Source organism: Haliotis rufescens, unplaced genomic scaffold (genome assembly GCF_023055435.1).
Source record: "Haliotis rufescens isolate VD_foot unplaced genomic scaffold, xgHalRufe1.0.p SCAF_10, whole genome shotgun sequence".
Classification (NCBI taxonomy): domain Eukaryota; kingdom Metazoa; phylum Mollusca; class Gastropoda; order Lepetellida; family Haliotidae; genus Haliotis; species Haliotis rufescens.
In genome coordinates, this window is record NW_025963780.1 from 39,360,138 (window position 1) to 39,381,812 (window position 21,675).

At 41.5% G+C, this 21,675-nt stretch overlaps 1 protein-coding gene across 1 annotated transcript; it reads left to right on the forward strand.

Moving 5' to 3' along the window:
• Positions 1-4,305: 4,305 nt before the first annotated feature.
• On the forward strand, positions 4,306-17,156 carry LOC124142641 (WW domain binding protein 1-like). Its single transcript, XM_046511216.2, has 5 exons — positions 4,306-4,482; positions 9,047-9,123; positions 11,881-11,958; positions 12,569-12,699; positions 14,494-17,156. Exons 1-5 carry the CDS (start codon positions 4,321-4,323, stop codon positions 14,727-14,729), a joined length of 684 nt encoding a protein of 227 aa, XP_046367172.2. The 5' UTR covers positions 4,306-4,320; the 3' UTR covers positions 14,730-17,156.
• The last annotated feature ends 4,519 nt before the right edge of the window (positions 17,157-21,675 follow it).

Here is a 21,675-nt window from a genome sequence, read left to right on the forward strand (position 1 = left end):
ATCTAGACCCATGAGTGTACCACCGTAGCTCCAAAATAAGACACATCTAGACCCATGAGTGTACCACACTAGCTCCAAGATAAGACACACCTAAACCCATGAGTGCACCACAGTAGCTCCAAGATAAGACACATCTAGACCCATGAGTGCACCACAGTAGCTCCATTATAAGACACATCTAAACCCATGAGTGTACCACCGTAGCTCCAAGATAAGACATATCTAGACCCATGAGTGTACCACAGTAGCTCCAAGATAAGACACATCTAAACCCATGAGTGTACCACACTAGCTCCAAGATAAGACACATCTGAACCCATGAGTGTACCACTCTAGCTCCATTATAAGACACATCTAGACCCATGAGTGTACCACTCTAGCTCCAAGATAAGACACATCTAAACCCATGAGTGTACCACAGTAGCTCCAAGATAAGACACATCTAGACCCATGAGTGTACCACAGTAGCTCCAAGATAAAACACATCTGAACCCATGAGTGCACCACAGTAGCTCCAAGATAAGACACATCTAAACCCATGAGTGCACCACCCTAGCTCCAAGATAAGACACATCTGAACCCATGAGTGTACCACAGCAGCTCCAAGATAAGACACATCTAAACCCATGAGTGTACCACAGTAGCTCCAAGATAAGACACATCTGAACCCATGAGTGTATCACAGTAGCTCCAAGATAAGACACATCTAAACCCATGAGTGTACCACAGTAGCTCCAAGATAAGACACATCTGAACCCATGAGTGTACCACAGCAGCTCCAAGATAAAACACATCTAAACCCATGAGTGTACCACAGTAGCTCCAAGATAAGACACATCTAGACCCATGAGTGTACCACAGTAGCTCCAACATAAGACACATCTAGACCCATGAGTGTACCACAGTAGCTCCAAGATAAGACACATCTAAACCCATGAGTGTACCACTCTAGCTCCATTATAAGACACATCTAAACCCATGAGTGTATCACAGTAGCTTCATATTAAGACAAATTTAAACCCGATTGTATACCACAGTAGCCATGTAATAAAGACTCATTTAAACCTAACTGCGTATCACAGTAGCTTCATGATGAGACATATTAAACCCGATTGTTTACCACAGTAGCCATGTAATAAAGACTCATTTAAACCTAACTGCGTATCACAGTAGCTTCATGATGAGACATATTAAACCCGATTGTTTACCACAGTAGCCATGTAATAAAGACTCATTTAAACCTAACTGCGTATCACAGTAGCTTCATGATGAGACATATTAAACCCAATTGTTTACCACAGTAGCCATGTAATAAAGACTCATTTAAACCTAACTGCGTATCACAGTAGCTTCATGATGAGACATATTAAACCCGATTGTTTACCACAGTAGCCATGTAATAAAGACTCATTTAAACCTAACTGCGTATCACAGTAGCTTCATGATGAGACATATTAAACCCGATTGTTTACCACAGTAGCCATGTAATAAAGACTCATTTAAACCTAACTGCGTATCACAGTAGCTTCATGATGAGACATATTAAACCCGATTGTTTACCACAGTAGCCAAGTAATAAAGACTCATTTAAACCTAACTGCGTATCACAGTAGCTTCATGATGAGACATATTAAACCCGATTGTTTACCACAGTAGCCATGTAATAAAGACTCATTTAAACCTAACTGCGTATCACAGTAGCTTCATGATGAGACATATTAAACCCGATTGTTTACCACAGTAGCCATGTAATAAAGACTCATTTAAACCTAACTGCGTATCACAGTAGCTTCATGATGAGACATATTAAACCCGATTGTTTACCACAGTAGCCATGTAATAAAGACTCATTTAAACCTAACTGCGTATCACAGTAGCTTCATGATGAGACAAATTTAAACCCGATTGTATACCACAGTAGCCAGACAGAGTAAGGGACACTTCCTATTTAATCTTTAACAATCTGAACTGAAGTGAACTGATGCAGGTTGTTCAGAAGAAGGAAAACCTTCACCACACCGAATTGGAATCATCAGGTGATATTGCCGATAAGCTGACAAGAGTTATCTTTCGTCATACACAGGGGATTTTACATAGGCCACTGCTTCCTTCTGTTGTTCCTGTGTCACCCAATGGAGTGATTGAGTGATGGCGGTCTGTAAATAATCGAGTCTGGACCAGACAATCCCGTGATTGATAGTATGAGAAATTTACGCAATTGAGATACGATGACATGCATCATCCAAGTCAGCGAGCCTGACCACACTATCCCGTTAGTCGCCTCTTACGACAAGCATAGTCACCTTTTGCGACAAGCATGGGTTGCTGAAGACCTATTCTAACCCGGATCTTCACGGGTCGATTGAGTGATTGCGGTTTAACGCTTTGAACAGTATTCGAGTTATTTCACTCTATTTCAGTGAAGAGAAAACACGAAGTGATGCAGTTCTCAGGCGTTTACCTCTTTGATGACACCCGCGAGCACGGGTATGGTGCTGACAAACCTGGAAACATAATCTAGAATTCGAACCCACGATCACAGGTTTCTGACTTCCCCAAGGGACGCAACTCTACACAGCTACTTGCGGCGGCTTAGACGACTTGGCCACCCGTGCACCCACAAACAACGGAAGTCGCTAACGTTGGTGTTATTGTCAACATTAGTGAGATATCAACGAACCTGGAATTTCCAAACTCGATGGTTTTACCCACGTTTATAACTTCATTCGTAGTTCAACCAAACTCATTTAAAACACAAAGTACTTTCAACCTATCCTCAGTAGACTAGACCATACTTTATTACCCGTTACACAAACACTGTTAGACAACAACGCGATTTTTCGTAGATCCACTCACTTAAACCTATAAAAGTGCTTTATTGGTAGTTCAAACAGACACATTTAGCACAAATATAAAACACAAAGTACATTTCAAAGTATTTCCAAAAGTCATAGAACAAACATCTTCAGATGCCCGCACTGAAAAAAAACAGACATTAAAATTACCTTCTCTACTCCATCGTAAGTTTCTGGAGTTTCCAACTGCACGTGTGCGTCATAAGCCTCAACCTACACCCAGTTCTGACCATTCCTTACTTTTGCCGACCATCGTCCAGGAACAGAACACAACTTGATTGCGTTTCATGCAGTGTGTAGCGGTCAATGAAGTAAACAGTATTGAATACGAACACGACGGAACATACGTTTATTTTCTTTGTTGGTTGACGCCATCTCAGCAATATTTTGGCTATATGACGTCGCTCTGTAAATAATTGAGCCTGGACCATACAATCAAGTGATTGACATCATGATCATTGATCTATACAATTGCAATTAATCAAGTCACGGAACATGATCATCCGATCCATATGGTCGCCTCTCATGACAGGCATTGGTTGATGGAGACCTATATTCTCTACATTCTTACCAGGAACGCACGTTGTTGGAGTATAACAGAGTTACTGTTTCGTAAAACACTGACTTTCTACCATTAAACATGTTACTAAATTTATAAATGTTTGGCTTGAGGCGATATTGACATGATATAACAAAACATCCTACGGTAATTGAAATGGCTACAATGTGAGACAGTGCGGTATTTATCCAGCTTCATCGTGCCTGCATTCATGTCATTTCTGTCTCGAGGGATGCTGCGTGAAGACATTCCTCTGAAGGCATGCGCGTCACTGATCTGTGACCGAAATGTTGTGGTGTTCATATACTGTAAACTACGTTTATAACGAACCCGCTTATACCGAACTGACGGATATAACGAACTGTTTTTTGGTCCCGTCCATTTCCTGTATATTGGTTGTATATGTGCCTATAACGAACTACGGTTATAACAAACTAGATTAATGGTCCCTTTTAGTTTGTTATAACCGTTGTTTACTGTATGCAATTCCCCAATAACTGAACCACAGTTCTTATTTTCTGTGCCAAATCTTCCCTTTGCCATGTACATGCTACAGATCAGAATAAAATGGTAATGACTTGTTCACTACCACTTAGCGTATATTACAGAAATGTTTGTTGTTCAGTGTACACGGGACTGACTGCTAATAATGTACATCCGTCCTTGTCCACCAAACACAACATCAGAAATCTATATTTAATTCACTTTTGTTCGTCCAGCTGGCGGCAATACACACTGTAATAACACAATCGGATCACATGCTGTGACGTCTATTGATAATTAGTATCATTATCCTCGAAACACGGTGAATTATCACGTTTCCATGGTAACCTTTATATTCCAGTATACACATGGACTGTGTATGTGTTATCCCTACCCCGACCTCCAGGACTCACTGCTTGTTATATGTGCGGGTATCGATCACAGCGCTTGAAAACCATGGTAACGGAGAAAGGCGCGATCACGTGCTCTGTGATGACGACGAAGGTTCATGGAGTTGATGGTACAGGTGTGACAATGGCCGGATGGACTCGCAGCAGTGTCGTCGTCGTCGTCGCTCTGTGGCAGGTGAGGATACTGGAGAGTAGAGTCGTCGTTAGTCGTTTTACTGTTGCAGTGTAGTAGGTGATGTCAGTAACGTCCCTGTTTTTACCCACATAAGTATGCATTTCTCAGACTGACTAGTGCAACACGTGCACTCTTGCTTAGTAGCACTGTTATTGAAGATTAAGCCCCATGTCGATTGTAGGTTTTTACGGTGATCTAGTCATACAATTTGCCATTTAAACCAAATGTTTCAACACAAAATCCTGACGGATTATTCTATTGCATTGACGTTATAGTTTTCATTGCCAGACTGTGATTTTTGTAGAGTAGTAACAAGGCTGTAACCTCACCCTTTACCCGTTGCGTGTGTGTTGGGGTATACATGGTGGTTATAAAGCTTAACCCGATGTCAATGTTTCAGTGGTTTTCATGGTTTATATAGGGTTAACCACCATGTCAATGTTTCACTTTTGTATGGAGGAGGACATGGTTTAATTTGACCAAGAGGTTTAACTTAAGCTCCAGGTATATCGATGATCTGATATCGTTAAATAACAATCAAATAGCCAATTCCCTTCTACTGATTTATCATCCTGAACTAGAAATAAAGGAGACCAGTGAGACCGCCTCATCTGTTTCATATTTACATCCATGCATAAAATGACAAAACACTCTCCACAAGACTGTATGACAAGGTGGATGATTTCAACTTTCCATTGACATCTTTCCCTGTCATGTCGAGCAATATTCCAACAGCTCCAGCCTTTGGTGTTTACATTTCACAACTTTTGAGCTATAATCGAGCATGCTCTTTTTACCAATCGTTCAAAGAGCGTCACGCAACTCTTGCTAAAAAAACCCATTCAAGGCCTCAGTTAAGCTTTCAAAAAGTTATATTGGAGATATGTGAAGGACATTTCCAAATCCGACGCATCAGTGGCAAAAACGATGTCCAATTCAATTCCCTATTTTGATTTGTACCGCATGTTCCCGTGTTTTTTAATGTGAATAATTGATCTGCCTTTGCTTGTGTTTGTGACGGGTACCACCGGTGAGACAGGATACGCTCACCTCTTCTCGAACACCTGGTATCATTACTATTTGATAGTGATTTGTTAACACATATGCTTATGATAAAGTCGTAATCGTACAATCGACTCTGCTTTATGCAGAGATTTCTATTGGATAATCCCTCTTTCAGTGCTTCTTGTTTGCATTTTAGGATTTCGGGGTTTACAGGTTTATCCGTCTGTCAGTGCTTCTCTTTTGTATTTACGATTTCATGGTTTACAGGTTTATCCATCTGTCAGTGCTTCTCTTTTGTATTTACGATTTCATAGTTTATAGGTTTATCCATCTCACAGTGCTTCTGTTTTGCATTAAGCAATAAATTATTCATGTCTTATATACGGTTTATCCCTCTGCCAGTGTTTGTTTTGTATGTAGGTTCAGAGAGTGTCTATAAATGATTTATCTCTCTGTTAATGTTTCTCTTTGTTTTTTGGTATTCATGGTTTATATAGGGTTAATCAGTCTGGCAGTGTTTCACTTTTGTGTGGAGGTCGACAGGTGTTTATTTAAGAAATAAACGCCGTGTGAGAATTGTTTAACGTACAATAAAACACTACAAGGAGAAAATACCATGAGGGGCTAGAATTGATTGTGCGGAAATCGTACCGTTTCACTATCACACCCAAAGAGAGGAGAATGCACAGTGCAGGTCCAAGAAAGACAACACAGCCATCACAATATGAATATTATACTCTGCAAAATAAAAGAACCGCAAAAGTAGTAAAACTCGTTAAATATCTGATAGAGTGTTGCCGACATCCATACAAAATTAATACCAAAATAAATGAGTCATTTCTGTATGGATCGGGAGTGATTTGTGTAGAACGAATGAGGTACTGCAGAAAAACACAACCATAAAGCCCGGCGCCGAAACACACCAACACCACATGCACGTGCAACATCACTTGTTGGGCTATGTAAATGTTGGGTTTTCATGTGCCCGCCATTACAATCTTAAAGCACGTGAACAGCGATAACATGCCACGACTGACGGAAGCCCAACGCAGCAACGTCATCGGCCACCTGCAAACAGGAGATTCATAGTCAGCTGTACCCAGGTTTTCTCACATAGCACGTGTGGAAACGTCATCAGAGACAACACGCCACCTTTCAAGATCCGGTCGACCACGTATCTCTACTAGAGCACAGGACAGATTCATACGGCTACGCCACTTACTTGAAAGAACCAATTTGGCCACCTCTACAACTACGGCAATGCCAAGATTGCGTAGGATATCAGCCCAGACAGTGAGGAACTGTTTACGTGCTGAAGGCATTCGCGCTAGACGACCAGTTCGAGGCGTCATTTTGACGGACCTGCATCGTCGGCTGCGACGTCAGTGGTGTCAAGGTCACGGATAATGGCCACAACTGCGATGGAGACAAGCTTGGTTAAGTGACGAGTCACGTTTTATGCTTCGCCGTGCGGATGGTGTTGACAGGCGTGGCGGGGAACGTTATGCACGCATCTGCATACAGGAAATGGACATATTTGGTGGCGGTAGTGTTATGATGTGATCATCCATCTCCTACACTCGCAGAACAGACTTGGTGCAAGTTCTGGGGAATTAAACAGCACAACGTTACACGGATGAGATTCTTCGGCCACACGTCCATTATGCAACAAGCGAACATCATTTTTCCACAAGACAACGCCCGACGCCACGCGGCAAGACTGACAACATCCTTCTCCACGAACCGCAACATCCAGGTCCTGCAATGGCCCTCCAAATCCCCAGATTTAAACCGAACATTTTTGGGATCAACGACTGCGAGCACGTCAGCAACAACCACAGAACTTCAGGCAATTGGCACAAACATTGCAGGCTGAGTGGGTGAACATTCCAGGCCACAATTCGGGATCTGATTGCTTCCATAGGATGTCCGATGCTAGTTCATATTTTGGCTCTAATAGTGGCCATATACGATAGTGAGAACAGAGGCCAATCACCTTAAATATCTACTGTTCCATGTGTGCCATATGGAACCTGCCAATTGTGAACAATCGATTACCATATGTTGATTACTTATATGATATATGAAATATACATCAAATCACTTTTGCATTTCTTTTTTGCAGAGTATATTGAGTACATTACTTCCCATGCGTACAGGCTTCATATGAACCAAATACACAACCTGACTGCATATTTCTACAGGTATCAAAGTAACTAGGTTAATGTAGACAACATTTGCCATGATGCTCCTTCATCTGCCACTGCTTAGACGTAGGCAGCGGAGTTCAAGAGGAGAAGAGAGAGACTCGAAGATATCCAAGATCAGGAACATCTTCAACAGACACTACAAAGGAAAATGTTGATAAAACATATGGCATGATTATGGATGATGCACGTCACACAGACAATAGAGTAGATATCTGTCACGAGAGAGCTGAGAACATTCTGAGGAATGAACTTGGCACGACAAAGGTTTCAGCACGCTGCGATCCAAGGATACTGAGTCCAGATCTGACACGCTCAATGTTGATAATCTCTCGTGAACGTTTACGTAGTTGTGATGCAGACTCATCTTATTGTGAGACACGATTTGTAAATGGGTGGATTTTAGGTTCAGGACCATCAGCCAGAGACAAACATTCAAAGAATTTGAAACATCTAACGCCTCCTCTTCCGAAGAAGGCAAAGTTTATTGAATCAGCAAGGTGATACCTGAGATTCCAAAGGGATCCTTCTGGTGGTCTACCTTAAAGGTGGGACCATTAATGACCAATATTATGTTAATTTGTTTTGGCAACGGCGCGAGAATTTCAAGGCTAAACATATCGGAAAACTCACCGAAGGCGTGTTTTTCAGGACAATGCATCTGTGCAGAATTTTTTTGTCGCAAAGTATGCCTGTTTGAGCTCTCTAGCATCGTTGGCAGAGGTATGTTGACATCGAAGGGGATTATTTTGAGGAACAAACAGCGACCAACTTCACCAACGCAGTCCATCATAGTTAGGATCAGAACGTTTCAGCCACTCCTCGTACATGTAATGCATCTATGTTTGTGTGTGTCTGCCTATCTATGTATCTGACCCGTGAAGATCCGGGGTAGAATATGCTTTCAGCAATCCATGCTTGCCGTAAATTGGTTCGAATTTTAGATTATGTGTCCAGGTTTGTCAGCACCATACCCGTTCTCGCGGGTGTCATCAAAGAGGTAAACGCCTCAGAACTGCATCACTTCGTGTTTTCTCTTCACATTTAGCTGAAAAACTCGAATACTGTTCAAAGCGTTAAACCACACTCACTCACTCAATCGACCCGTGTAGATTGGGGTTAGAATAGGTCTTCAGCAACCCATGCTTGTCGTAAAAGGCGACTATGCATGCGACTAATGGGATCGGGTGGTCAGGCTCGCTGACTTAATTGATGCATGTCGTCGTATCCCAATTGCATGGGATTGACTGGTCCAGACTCGATTATTTACAGAACGCTGTCGTACAGCTGGAATATTGCTCAGTGTGGCGTTAAACAACAAACAAACAAATCTATCTATCTCTGTGTTTCAGATCTGCATTGCGAGTGGCAACAAGGTCTGCACATACCACACTTACACCTACGGCCACTCAAGGGTCCTCACGTACAAGTAAGTAACATGGCAAAATAACCCGTTTCATATGCTGTGTGAGTGCTATAAGATTAAATAACTAATGAAGCATTCATACACCCATTATGGACGCATATCATTTTGGTTCTTGCTACATATCATGACTGGGGGTCTTGCTGTATATTACTTGTAGTTATTTTCGCTACAGGTGTCATGACTGGGGGTCTTGCTGTATATTACTTGTAGTTATTCTCGCTACAGGTGTCATGACTGGGAGTACTGTTGTATATTACTTGTAGTTATTTTCGCTACAGGTGTCATGACTGGGGGTCTTGCTGTATATTACTTGTAGTTATTCTCGCTACAGGTGTCATGACTGGGAGTCTTGCTGTATATTACTTGCAGTTATTCTCGCTACAGGTGTCATGACTGGGGGTCTTGTTGTATATTACTTGTAGTTATTCTCGCTACAGGTGTAAATACTGGGGGTCTTGCTGTATATTACTTGTAGTTATTCTCGCTACAGGTGTCATGACTGGGAGTACTGTTGTATATTACTTGTAGTTATTCTCGCTACAGGTGTCATGACTGGGGGTCTTGTTGTATATTACTTTTAATTATTCTCGCTACAGGTGTCAATACTGGGGGTCTTGCTGTATATTACTTGTAGTTATTCTCGCTACAGGTGTCATGACTGGGAGTCTTGCAGTATATTACTTGTAGTTGTTCTCGCTACAGGTGTCACGACTGGGGTCTTGCTGTATATTACTTGTAGTTGTTCTCGCTACATGTGTGACGACTTGGGGTCTTGCTGTATATTACTTGTAGTTATTCTCGCTACAGGTGTCATGACTGGGAGTATTGTTGTATATTGTAGTTGTTCTCGCTACAGGTGTAAATACTGGGGGTCTTGCTGTATATTACTTGTAGTTGTTCTCGCTACAGGTGTAAATACTGGGGGTCTTGTTGTATATTACTTGTAGTTATTCTCGCTACAGGTGTAAATACTGGGGGTCTTGCTGTATATTACTTGTGGTTGTTCTCGCTACAGGTGTAAATACTGGGGGTCTTGCTGTATATTACTTGTAGTTATTCTCGCTACAGGTGTAAATACTGGGGGTCTTGTTGTATATTACTTGTAGTTGTTCTCGCTACAGGTGTAAATACTGGGGGTCTTGCTGTATATTACTTGTAGTTGTTCTCGCTACAGGTGTCATGACTGGGAGTCTTGCTGTATATTACTTGTAGTTGTTCTCGCTACAGGTGTAAATACTGGGAGTCTTGCAGTATATTACTTGTAGTTATTCTCGCTACAGGTGTCACGACTGGGGGTCTTGCTGTATATTACGTGTAGTTGTTCTCGCTACAGGTGTAAATACTGGGAGTCTTGCTGTATATTACTTGTAGTTGTTCTCGCTACAGGTGTAAATACTGGGGGTCTTGCTGTATATTACTTGTAGTTATTCTCGCTACATGTGTCACGACTGGGGATCTTGCTGTATATTACTTGTAGTTATTCTCTCTACATGTGTCACGACTGGGGATCTTGCTGTATATTACTTGTAGTTATTCTCTCTACATGTGTCATGACTGGGAGTCTTGCTGTATATTACTTGTAGTTGTTCTCGCTACAGGTGTCATGACTGGGAGTCTTGCTGTATATTACTTGTAGTTATTCTCGCTACATGTGTCACGACTGGGGGTCTTGCTGTATATTACTTGTAGTTATTCTCGCTACAGGTGTCACGACTGGGGGTCTTGCTGTATATTACTTGTAGTTATTCTCGCTGCATGTGTAATGACTTGGAGTACTGTTGTATATTACTTGTAGTTGTTCTCGCTACAGGTGTCAATACTGGGGGTCTTGCTGTATATTACTTGTAGTTATTCTCGCTACAGGTGTCACGACTGGGAGTACTGTTGTATATTACTTGTAGTTGTTCTCGCTACAGGTGTCATGACTGGGGGTCTTGCTGTATATTACTTGTAGTTATTCTCGCTGCATGTGTCATGACTGGGAGTCTTGCAGTATATTACTTGTAGTTATTCTCGCTACAGGTGTCATGACTGGGGGTCTTGCTGTATATTACTTGTAGTTATTCTCGCTGCATGTGTCATGACTGGGAGTCTTGCAGTATATTACTTGTAGTTATTCTCGCTGCATGTGTCATGACTGGGGGTCTTGCTGTATATTACTTGTAGTTATTCTCGCTACAGGTGTCATGACTGGGAGTACTGTTGTATATTACTTGTAGTTATTCTCGCTACAGGTGTCATGACTGGGAGTCTTGCAGTATATTACTTGTAGTTATTCACGCTACAGGTGTCACGACTGGGGGTCTTGCTGTATATTACTTGTAGTTGTTCTCGCTACAGGTGTAAATACTGGGGGTCTTGTTGTATATTACTTGTAGTTATTCTCGCTACAGGTGTCAATACTGGGGGTCTTGCTGTATATTACTTGTAGTTATTCTCGCTACAGGTGTCATGACTGGGAGTCTTGTTGTATATTACTTGTAGTTATTCTCGCTACAGGTGTAAATACTGGGGGTCTTGCTGTATATTACTTGTAGTTATTCTCGCTACAGGTGTCATGACTGGGAGTCTTGCTGTATATTACTTGTAGTTATTCTCGCTACAGGTGTCACGACTGGGGGTCTTGCTGTATATTACTTGTAGTTGTTCTCGCTACAGGTGTAAATACTGGGGGTCTTGTTGTATATTACTTGTAGTTATTCTCGCTACATGTGTCATGACTGGGAGTACTTTTGTATATTGTAGTTGTTCTCGCTACAGGTGTCATGACTGGGAGTACTGTTGTTCCGGAGTCTGCTGTCACTATCCAGTCTTGATTCACAGATTGTGGTACTTCTGGTGAGTGTTCGACTATATCAGATAATGTTAGCTGTTGTGATGTCGGAATGCAGGTGTGGGAGGAAATACGAATGTGCGAGAGGTGCGAGGGTTGGCGAGGAAGGCGAATCTGGTGGTGAAGACGACAATGATATTTGTAGTGAAGAGGTGAGGTGAAATTGGGTTTAACGTCGCGTCCAAGATTATTGCACTTATATAGCGACGTGCATGCGCATGTGTGTGTGTGTGTGTGTGTGGCTGCTTGTAGTAGTGCCGATTTATAGTGCTAGCACACTGAGATACCATGCCGCAGTTTAACATGAATACCCCACTCAGACACAGTATACTGACTCCGAGCCGACCAGTCCTTGTTTTAGCCCTAATGTCACTAATGTCGAGCGCCAGACAGGGTAACAACAAGTACCATCTTTTAACGTCTTTTCGTATGACGCGGCCGGAGATCGAACCCCGGACCTTCGGCTCTCCGGGCAGACGCTCTCACACTAGACCACAAATGCGGTCCTGAAGTGAAGAAGAGTATCGGGAGAGCAGTGCTGAAGTACAGCAAAGGACTCGAAGCTGTACAGAATTACGTGGACGTGTTGATCAGATTTACTGTTATGTGTTTCAGGGTTGGGATACTGGCTCTTGCCTTCTTCTTGCTGCTAGCATCAGTCACATGGTACAAGAAACGCTACTACGGTCGGGTTTTGAGAGTCCATCCTGCCCCAATAGGACCCGGCGCTGTTCATATGCATACAGGTAAGTGGAGACTCGCTCCGTTGCTGAGCGATACATAGGACCCGGCGATGTCCATATGCATACGGGTAAGTGGAGACTCGCTCCGTTGGTGGGCGATGTATAGGACCCGGCGTTGTTCATATGCATACAGGTAGGTGGAGACTCGCTCCGTTGCTGAGCGATACATAGGACCCGGCGTTCTTCATATGTATACAGGTAAGTGGAGACTCTGATGGTAGGCGATGTATAGGACCCGGCGTTATTCATATGCATACAGGTAGGTGGAGACTCTGATGGTAGGCGATGTATAGGCCCCAGCGCTGTTCATATGCATACAGGTAGGTGGAGACTCACTCTGTTGGTGAGGGGCGGTCGGGTAGCCTAGTGGTAAAAGCGTTCGCTCGTCACGCCGAAGACCCGGGTTGGATTCCCGACATGGGTACAATGTGTGAAGCCCGTTTCTGGTGACCCCCGCCGTGATATTGCTGGAATATTGCTAAAAGCGGCGTAAAACCATACTCACTCACTCACTCTGTTGGTTGGCGATGTATAGGACACGGCGTTATTCATATGCATACAGGTAAGTGGAGACTATGTTGGTAGGCGATGTATAGGACCCGGCGATGTCCATATGCATACGGGTAGGTGGAGACTATGCTGGTAGACGATAAATAGGACGCAGCGCTGTTCATATGTATACAGGTAAGTGGAGACTCGCTCCATTGGTAGGCGATGCATAGGACCCGGCGACGTTCATATACATCAAGAGACTCACTCTGTTGGAATGGCGATTGGCTAGCCTGATGGTTAAAGCATTGACTTGTTAGCCTGAAGTCCCAGGTTTGATTCCCCACATGGGTACAATGTGTGAACACCATTTCTGTCGTCCACCCGCCTGATATTGCTGTAATATTGCTAAAAGCGGCGTAAACCCCAACTTACTCACTCGGTCAATCTATTGGTGTTGGGTATTAACCAGCCTGTACATAACTTGTGCAGATAGATATGCTTAACTGATTTACCTATAGGCCAGGTTCCACAAATTCATTTCAGTGCAATATGTCAGTAATTATTCCAGTTACATATATTGGCTGTCTAGGCGGGCTTTTTGGTCCTCAAACTTAGGGATGTGTATATAACCTCGTGCATATGCCTATACACTACAATATAATGCACGGTTTCAATTTTTTGTAACGGCTGGTTTAGTGAACGTTGCCGAAATGACTGCAGAGTTGCATCCCATAGTCTTATCAGGATCGAATGATCCGTGGTTCAAATAGCAGATTCACCTCGATCAGTTCTTTTCTCTGTCAGCACCATGTCCGTGCATGTGGGTTTTACAAATGTGCTAAACTGTCTCTTGTGGGAGGGCTGCGATTCGTGCTAAAGACAGGCTTTTATTTCCTTTGCAGCGTCAAGACAATTTTTTTTATTCATTCACCATGTCTGTCGAACAATTACGCTTTATATTGTAAACACTAAAGAGTCTCTTTTATTTTATTATTGTCGCGAACAAACGTTGTGTGTGCATTATACTACCTTTCAAAGCGCGTTGTGCAATACACTTGAACATGTTATTTGAAAGTGATTAATAGATAAGTGCTTATAATATAATCGTACAATTGACCTTCGTTTTTCGCAGAAATCCCCTCTGATTTTACAATATTGTCGCTTTTATGTTTACTTTCAAATCGTTCATTCCCTGTTCACAATCGTTGTACTATATTCACTTTAAATAAGATGCCTTTGCGTTGATGACAATGTAAACATATCCTGATACAGATAGATTCTAATACAACCTTCCGAACATTACAGTGACAACCCAGCAGTTCATCCAAACCCCAACCTATCCTGGATCATATGTTGCCGTACCCCCCGGGACGTATGTAGCCGCACCCCCCGGGCCTCCACCACCTTACTCCTCACTTCCAGGGCAGACGCAGGGCAAGCACCCACCTCCCGCTGGACCCATGCAGCCGGCTTATCTACCCCCGGGAATGACCCACCCATCTCAATGGCAGCAAGATAACGACAGCAACCGTCTCTTCTAGCCCACGCCTTATTCTTTATCGGTGCAATCTCCGTCATGTCTCTGGCATTAATCGACGAGTATTGAGGTATTTAACAACGACAAAATTGCTGTTGGCGATTATTGTCGCCAAGAAAAAAGGGGGTTGTGATGATGGATTGCACACGGTAGCAATGCGAACGGGTGGCATATATTACCGAGAATGTGATAGAGAATGTAGCAAATATGTTGGTAATTGTGTGTCAATTTCTCAGTATTCGTTTAAAATACTCATATCAACCAATTTCATCCAACGTTTATATCAAAACATCTTGTCATCTAGCGGATGAAGTGATGTTTACCAAAGACGTCTTGCAAGAATGTCAAATTATGAGGTATAGTTTGACCCCGTCGCCTGCAATATAAAGACTGGGGACTGTACATGTTCAACATTCAAGAAAGAGGCCTTTCACTGGGAAGTTGAAAAAAGATAGCAATGATGACCACTCTCTGGGACGGGTACATGGTTTGCATCAAGTATTCTCCGTGAAGACGACAGTGAATTTTCAGACAATACCACTTACAGTTTCAATGACACCTGGATGTGATTTCATACCTTCAGCAATTTACGATTTAACAGAATACATGGCGTTCCTTGTCGACCCTGCTTTTGGCAGAGATTTCTTATGAATATGGAAAGGGTTTTGTCGCTTTATTTGTTAGAAAGGTACGAAAACCAGAGTGCGTCAAAACCACTTAATTTCAAATATCTCATGTGAGAGTTTTCAGCCAAACCTCATATAATGATGGCCTTAGTAGGTTTGGCGGTGAATGCTTTTTTATAAGTATTGAGTATTGGTAAATTGGGTATCGCTCTACTCTACATGGTAAATAGTTGGTGACATCGAGACTGTTTTACGCGTCATGCTGTTTATGACCTGTTTTACTCTTCAGCATGTATATTTACTGTTTTACTCTACACGATGTTTACATAACCTGTTTTAATCGTGACGATATATAGAACCTGTTTTACTCGTCACGATGTATAAAACCTGTTTTACTCGCCACGATGTATAGAACCTGTTTTACTCGTCACGATGTATAGAACCTGTTTTACTCGTCACGATGTATAGAACCTGTTTTACTCGTCACGATGTATGGAACCTGTTGTACTCGTCACGATGTATAGAACCTGTTTTACTCGTCACGATATATGGAACCTGTTTTACTCGTCACGATGTTTACATAACCTGCCTTACTCGTCACGACGCATATTGAGCCTTTTTCATATTTACCAATTGTTTTGTCACACTATTGTGTGTAAACAGATGGCATCGAGACTGACACATGTGTTAAGTGCTGGTTGTATTTGGTAGGAGACGAATTCTTGTCATGTGTCTAACTAATCTAGTTCACACCTACTTTTTTCGTGAACAGTGTCAAGGTAGCAGACCACAGGCTTGTCCGAATCACAACAGTATTTTCATACTTTGTTTCGCGCACTTGGTTTGACATAACGCCCACGTGACAAATCAATTGAACTTTGGAATGAGAAACACTGAACCCATTTACTCACAAGACTGAGCTTCTGAATTAGGTAATTAACTGCATGAGGGAAAGCCCGGTATTTCGAACGTTGGGACAACGTCATCACACACCGTTATGTAGATGTTGAGACATGTGATGGCAACGCTCAGGAACACTGTGTGTGAATCGTTCAGATCCTAAACAAAATATATCTGCATTTACGGATAACGGGTACGGAGTTATATCTCTTTTTATACACGGTGGGCATGTTCCGATTAAAGCACAGGGTCAAAGGATTGAAGTGTAACCTTGTTTAGCTGTTTTGATTTACTAAACTGTTACTAGTATCATATTTTCTGTTTTACCCACACATCTATCAAAAAAAGACATTGGATATAAACAAAAAATGATAGCAGCCATTTAAACAACGAAAATACAGAATTTCGTCATGTGTTACTGATTACTGGCAGCCTGAGATGCCCGACACGACAACGGTTCTACTCTGGGGGAAATAAATATCACCATTTGCCTCAGAACCTAAAGATAAGTATTTGTACTGCGGATGTAGATAGCATCATCCTATCATCAATACTTTCTTTTGTTTTGTATTGTTACATTTTCATCTCATCAAAATAAGACTTTAAACAATATAATTTTGAAAGGTCTTTTGGAATATCCTTCTAAGAAACAAAAAGGGTCTTGAAATAAGGAACATAGATATTCTGTGTACCAACACAATGTGATAGAAATTTTTTCATGCTAGTAAATTAAAAGCAAAAACAGTTTTCAGTTTTTAAGGCTTGAAAACATTGAAAATCTTGAAGAACCGTTTCCTCAGATTTACAATATGTGTTGATACGTTATATCAATGTTTGTTACCATGACAATGTTGTGGATGTAAAAATCACTACATGTTCATTTCAGTTTAAATGTACCTGATGGGCAACAATCAATTTGTCCGAGTTATACTTTCACGCTTCACGATACGTCATATGTTCGCGTCCCTGCCCTGTCAACAATGGCGTTGTCCGAGTTATACTTTCACGCTTCACGATACGTCATTTGTTGGCGTCCCGGCCCTGTCAACAATGGCGTTGTCCGAGTTATACTTTCACGCCTCACGATACGTCATATGTTGGCGTCCCGGCCCTGTCAACAATGGCGTTGTCCGAGGTTTACTTTCACGCCTCACGATACGTCATATGTTGGCGTCCCGGCCATGCCAACAATGGCTTTGTCCGAGTTATACTTTGACGCCTCATGATACGTCAAATGTTGGCGTCCCTGCCCCGGTCAACAATGGCTTTGTCCGAGTTATACTTTCACGCCTCACGATACGTCATATGTTGGCGTCCCGGCCATACCAACAGTGACATTCATTGTCTGGTTCTATTGGGAATGAGCACACCTGAAACCTGTTTACAGTTGATTGGCTGCGTGGATACATTAATCTGCCGCACTGGTGAAAAACAGTGCTTTACATGGATAACGGTATATGTGTTGTAAGCATGACGTCAGTGATTGCCTACACCGGTGGTATGTACACACCTATCCGTGCCTACGTCGACAGTAATTTCTACAGCAGAGAGAGCATATGTTTGTCACATAATCGGTGAGTTAATGTGTACTATGAGTGCCTACATGGATTGTATGAACCACATCGACGTGTGCCTACATTAATAGTGTGAACCACATCGGCGAGTGCCTACATTAATAGTATGAACCACATCGGCGAGTGTCTACATTAATAGTGTGAACCACATCGGCGATTGCCTATATTAATAGTATGAACCACATCGGCGAGTGCCTACATTAATAGTATGAACCACATCGGCGAGTGCCTACATTAATAGTATGAACCACATCGGCGAGTGCCTACATTAATAGTATGAACCACATCGGCGAGTGCCTATATTAATAGTATGAACCACATCGGCGAGTGCCTACATTAATAGTATGAACCACATCGGCGAATGCCTACATTCATAGTATGAACCACATCGGCGAGTGACTACATTAATAGTATGAACCACATCGGCGAGTGCCTATATTAATAGTATGAACCACATCGGCGAGTGCCTTCATTAATAGTATGAACCACATCGGCGAGTGCCTTCATTAATAGTATGAACCACATCGGCGAGTGCCTACATTAATAGTATGAACCACATCGGCGAGTGCCTACATTCATAGTATGAACCACATCGGCGAGTGCCTACATTAATAGTATGAACCACATCGGCGAGTGCCTACATTAATAGTATGAACCACATCGGCGAGTGTCTACATTAATAGTGTGAACCACAACGGCGATTGCCTATATTAATAGTATGAACCACATCGGCGAGTGCCTACATTATTAGTATGAACCACATCGGCGAGTGCCTACATTAATAGTATGAACCACATCGGCGAGTGCCTACATTAATAGTATGAACCACATCGGCGAGTGCCTACATTAATAGTATGAACCACATCGGCGAGTGCCTACATTCATAGTATGAACGACATCGGCGATTGCCTATATTAATAGTATGAACCACATCGGCGAGTGCCTACATTAATAGTATGAACCACATCGGCGAGTGCCTACATTAATAGTATGAACCACATCGGCGAGTGCCTACATTAATAGTATGAACCACATCGGCGAGTGCCTACATTAATAGTATGAACCACATCGGTGAGTGCCTACATTCATAGTATGAACGACATCGGCGAGTGCCTACATTAATAGCATGAACCACATCGGTAAGCGCCCACATGGATAGTTTGAACCACACCTCTTGCTGCCTACATTGATAGTATGAACCGCATCGGGGAGTGCGTACATCGGCAAAGTTCGAGCGACGTAAAACCGAGTAAGCGTTATGCCCCTTATTGTAAACAAAAATGGCGACTGTCAGAGACAGGTGGCCTCAGTTTGACCATGACCTGGAAGGCAAATAGAATACAGTCCCCTGTTTAAATGGGCTTTTCATTCGGCGCCAATTGGTTTCGAGTGACTTGTGATAGCTTAAACGAAAGATAAGACATTTTACTTTGTTGCAAATTCTTTTTTCTAGCCACAACCTGTGCAAGGTATTAATTCGAGCTTCCATTTACTTGACCCCAAGTTGAAGGCCACTGTGTGTGTTTCGGCTCGAAATATCCGGTGAGCATTGTTGACAGTGGTTACTGCGAAATCTAGGTGGTGGATCCAGGCCGATACTTTAAGTGACAAGTTGCAAGTTGGTCATGATGCAGCAGGAGAACATCCTACGACTGATATTAATCATGGTGGGCTGTCATGTCACTGTAGACAGCAAAGAAGGAAACTAATTGTAGTCTGAGGCCAGGATCCTCTTGCACAGAACAATATTAGTTACAATTGATCTTAGGCGGCTACAACTTTACATGTCAATCAACATACAATTGTCCTATTCCACTTGCACAAACCGATCTTAGCGCGATTATAAGACGGCTTGAATTTTAAGATCGCTATCTTAGCTAAAATTGAAATCTTCAACGGTGGAGTTACGAATATCTTAACTTCGACTTCAGTTGTCTGCAAACACGCATAGCTAGTTGCGCATACAATAAGTGGAACCGGTTACGACACACAAAACGTACCTCCATCCATCGCACCTTGTACAGTTTTAAGAAAGGTCCCAATTAGGAAACAATTACCAGAATAATAATAATAATAATAATAATAATAATAATAATAATAATAATAATATGTCCTAATAACATTACACGTAAATGTATGATCGTAATCTATTTAGTCATGCTTTTCGTAAAATCCTAAATAAATTATATCATTCATACTTTCGTTTCGCTGCTATAACAAAGGATGTCATGACTACCTTTTCAAAACAGAGAAAGGCGGAGGATTTCAAGAATGAATGGACGGGAAATAAGAATAATAAATAATATTTCGGGAAAGCAGTTGCTCATTATATATTTACTTGGTATTAATTATATTGATAAATATTTTTAAAAGTGTGAATTTTACTTTTGCTAATCCATGGGATGTTTTACAAAAAAAATCAAATGTCTCATCATATGAATTTGCTTGTTTGATGAATACTTGTACTTCTTTTCTTTTAAATTCATATATTACAACCGCTCGTCCCCGTCCCACTCGATTTCAGATTGAAACATGTATGATTTTGCACTTCAACTTATGTGTATCTGTAGATTAATTTGATGATAAACTTGAGACAAAAAAAAGACACAAATGTGACCCGAAAGAAATACATTGGAAGCTCAGCGATTCTACAACATGTATACACTGGGCAAGGTAGATTTTACTCTTCGGGCTCATGCTGAGGGAAACCACTCCCATCTAGAGTATAATCTAAGATTAGCTGCCCTTGAGATATCCAAAAGGTCACGGACGTTACCAATCGCTTGCAGACATCATAGACATCACATCAGAATGTGGACAAATAAACCTGGTTCCATACGGGAAGACGCACAGGGAGAAGAAGGGGAAGTCACGCTTTGTTATCAACACAATACTTGGAAAAGGTAAGTTCTATTTTTGTTTTACGTTTCGTTCAATATTTTACAAAACATATTTAACTGTCCCACACTTATAATGATATACGCTCTTCATGTTTTTTCTCAAATATTATTAATTGTCATGATATTAGATCTATTTCTTTGTCAAATAACATAAAAATACCAACAATGTTTAAGCTTCCTAAATATAGATATATATAATATGTTCAAGACTCATGGAAATATAGAATAATAAGCTATAATCGGGCAATTTGTGTTCATTTTCGTATATAAGTAAATGAATGTGATATGGGTCTGTAGGCCTAAACGAAAATAAAGGATTGTCATTGTCAATAATAAACATGTTAAAATAGGTTGAGCTCTCTATATGAACACACACACACACACACAAACACATGTAGTTACCTATGTATCTTCTTTGGATTCATCTCTGGAGGAAATACAGATATTGATTGATTCATTCATTCCTGTCTTAATTAGAAATATCCCTTTTTTACTTGTATTTACATCTTCAATTGTGTAATAATACCACAAAATCCCACTTCACACGCTTAAGCAGTATTTTATTACACGTACCATCGGAAAGGACAATATGTCGTCTGATAAAATTCTAGGGAGGAAATCCATGTGCTTTATGAGGGATTCTATTTGAATTCTCACATGTAGTCTTCATTAATTATTTATGCTCATTACTCGGGTATAACATTATAGGATTGGAGTCATAGTACAAAATGCCATAGACGTCTGGTGAATAATCGTATATTGGTTTTCTTTTGGCTTGCTTTTGTTGTATAGTCACTTAAGATCATTTTAAAGAGTTTTTTGTCACATCAATATGTCTTGTTTGTATTTGTTCTTGTAAATACAATGTTTCACACGGAAGAAGACGTGGACAACACAGGCATTTCCGAACTGTGCATTCTAGTTCACATATTGAATGCCTCAATACACTC

Bases quoted from the DNA above. Each gene is read 5' to 3' on its own strand.
- LOC124142641 (XM_046511216.2), top strand. From the start codon at position 4,321: ATGTGCGGGTATCGATCACAGCGCTTGAAAACCATGGTAACGGAGAAA. The intron at 4,483-9,046 runs GTGAGGATACTG...TCTGTGTTTCAG, and splicing joins TCGTCGTCGCTCTGTGGCAG to ATCTGCATTGCGAGTGGCAA. The intron at 12,700-14,493 runs GTAAGTGGAGAC...CGAACATTACAG, and splicing joins CGCTGTTCATATGCATACAG to TGACAACCCAGCAGTTCATC.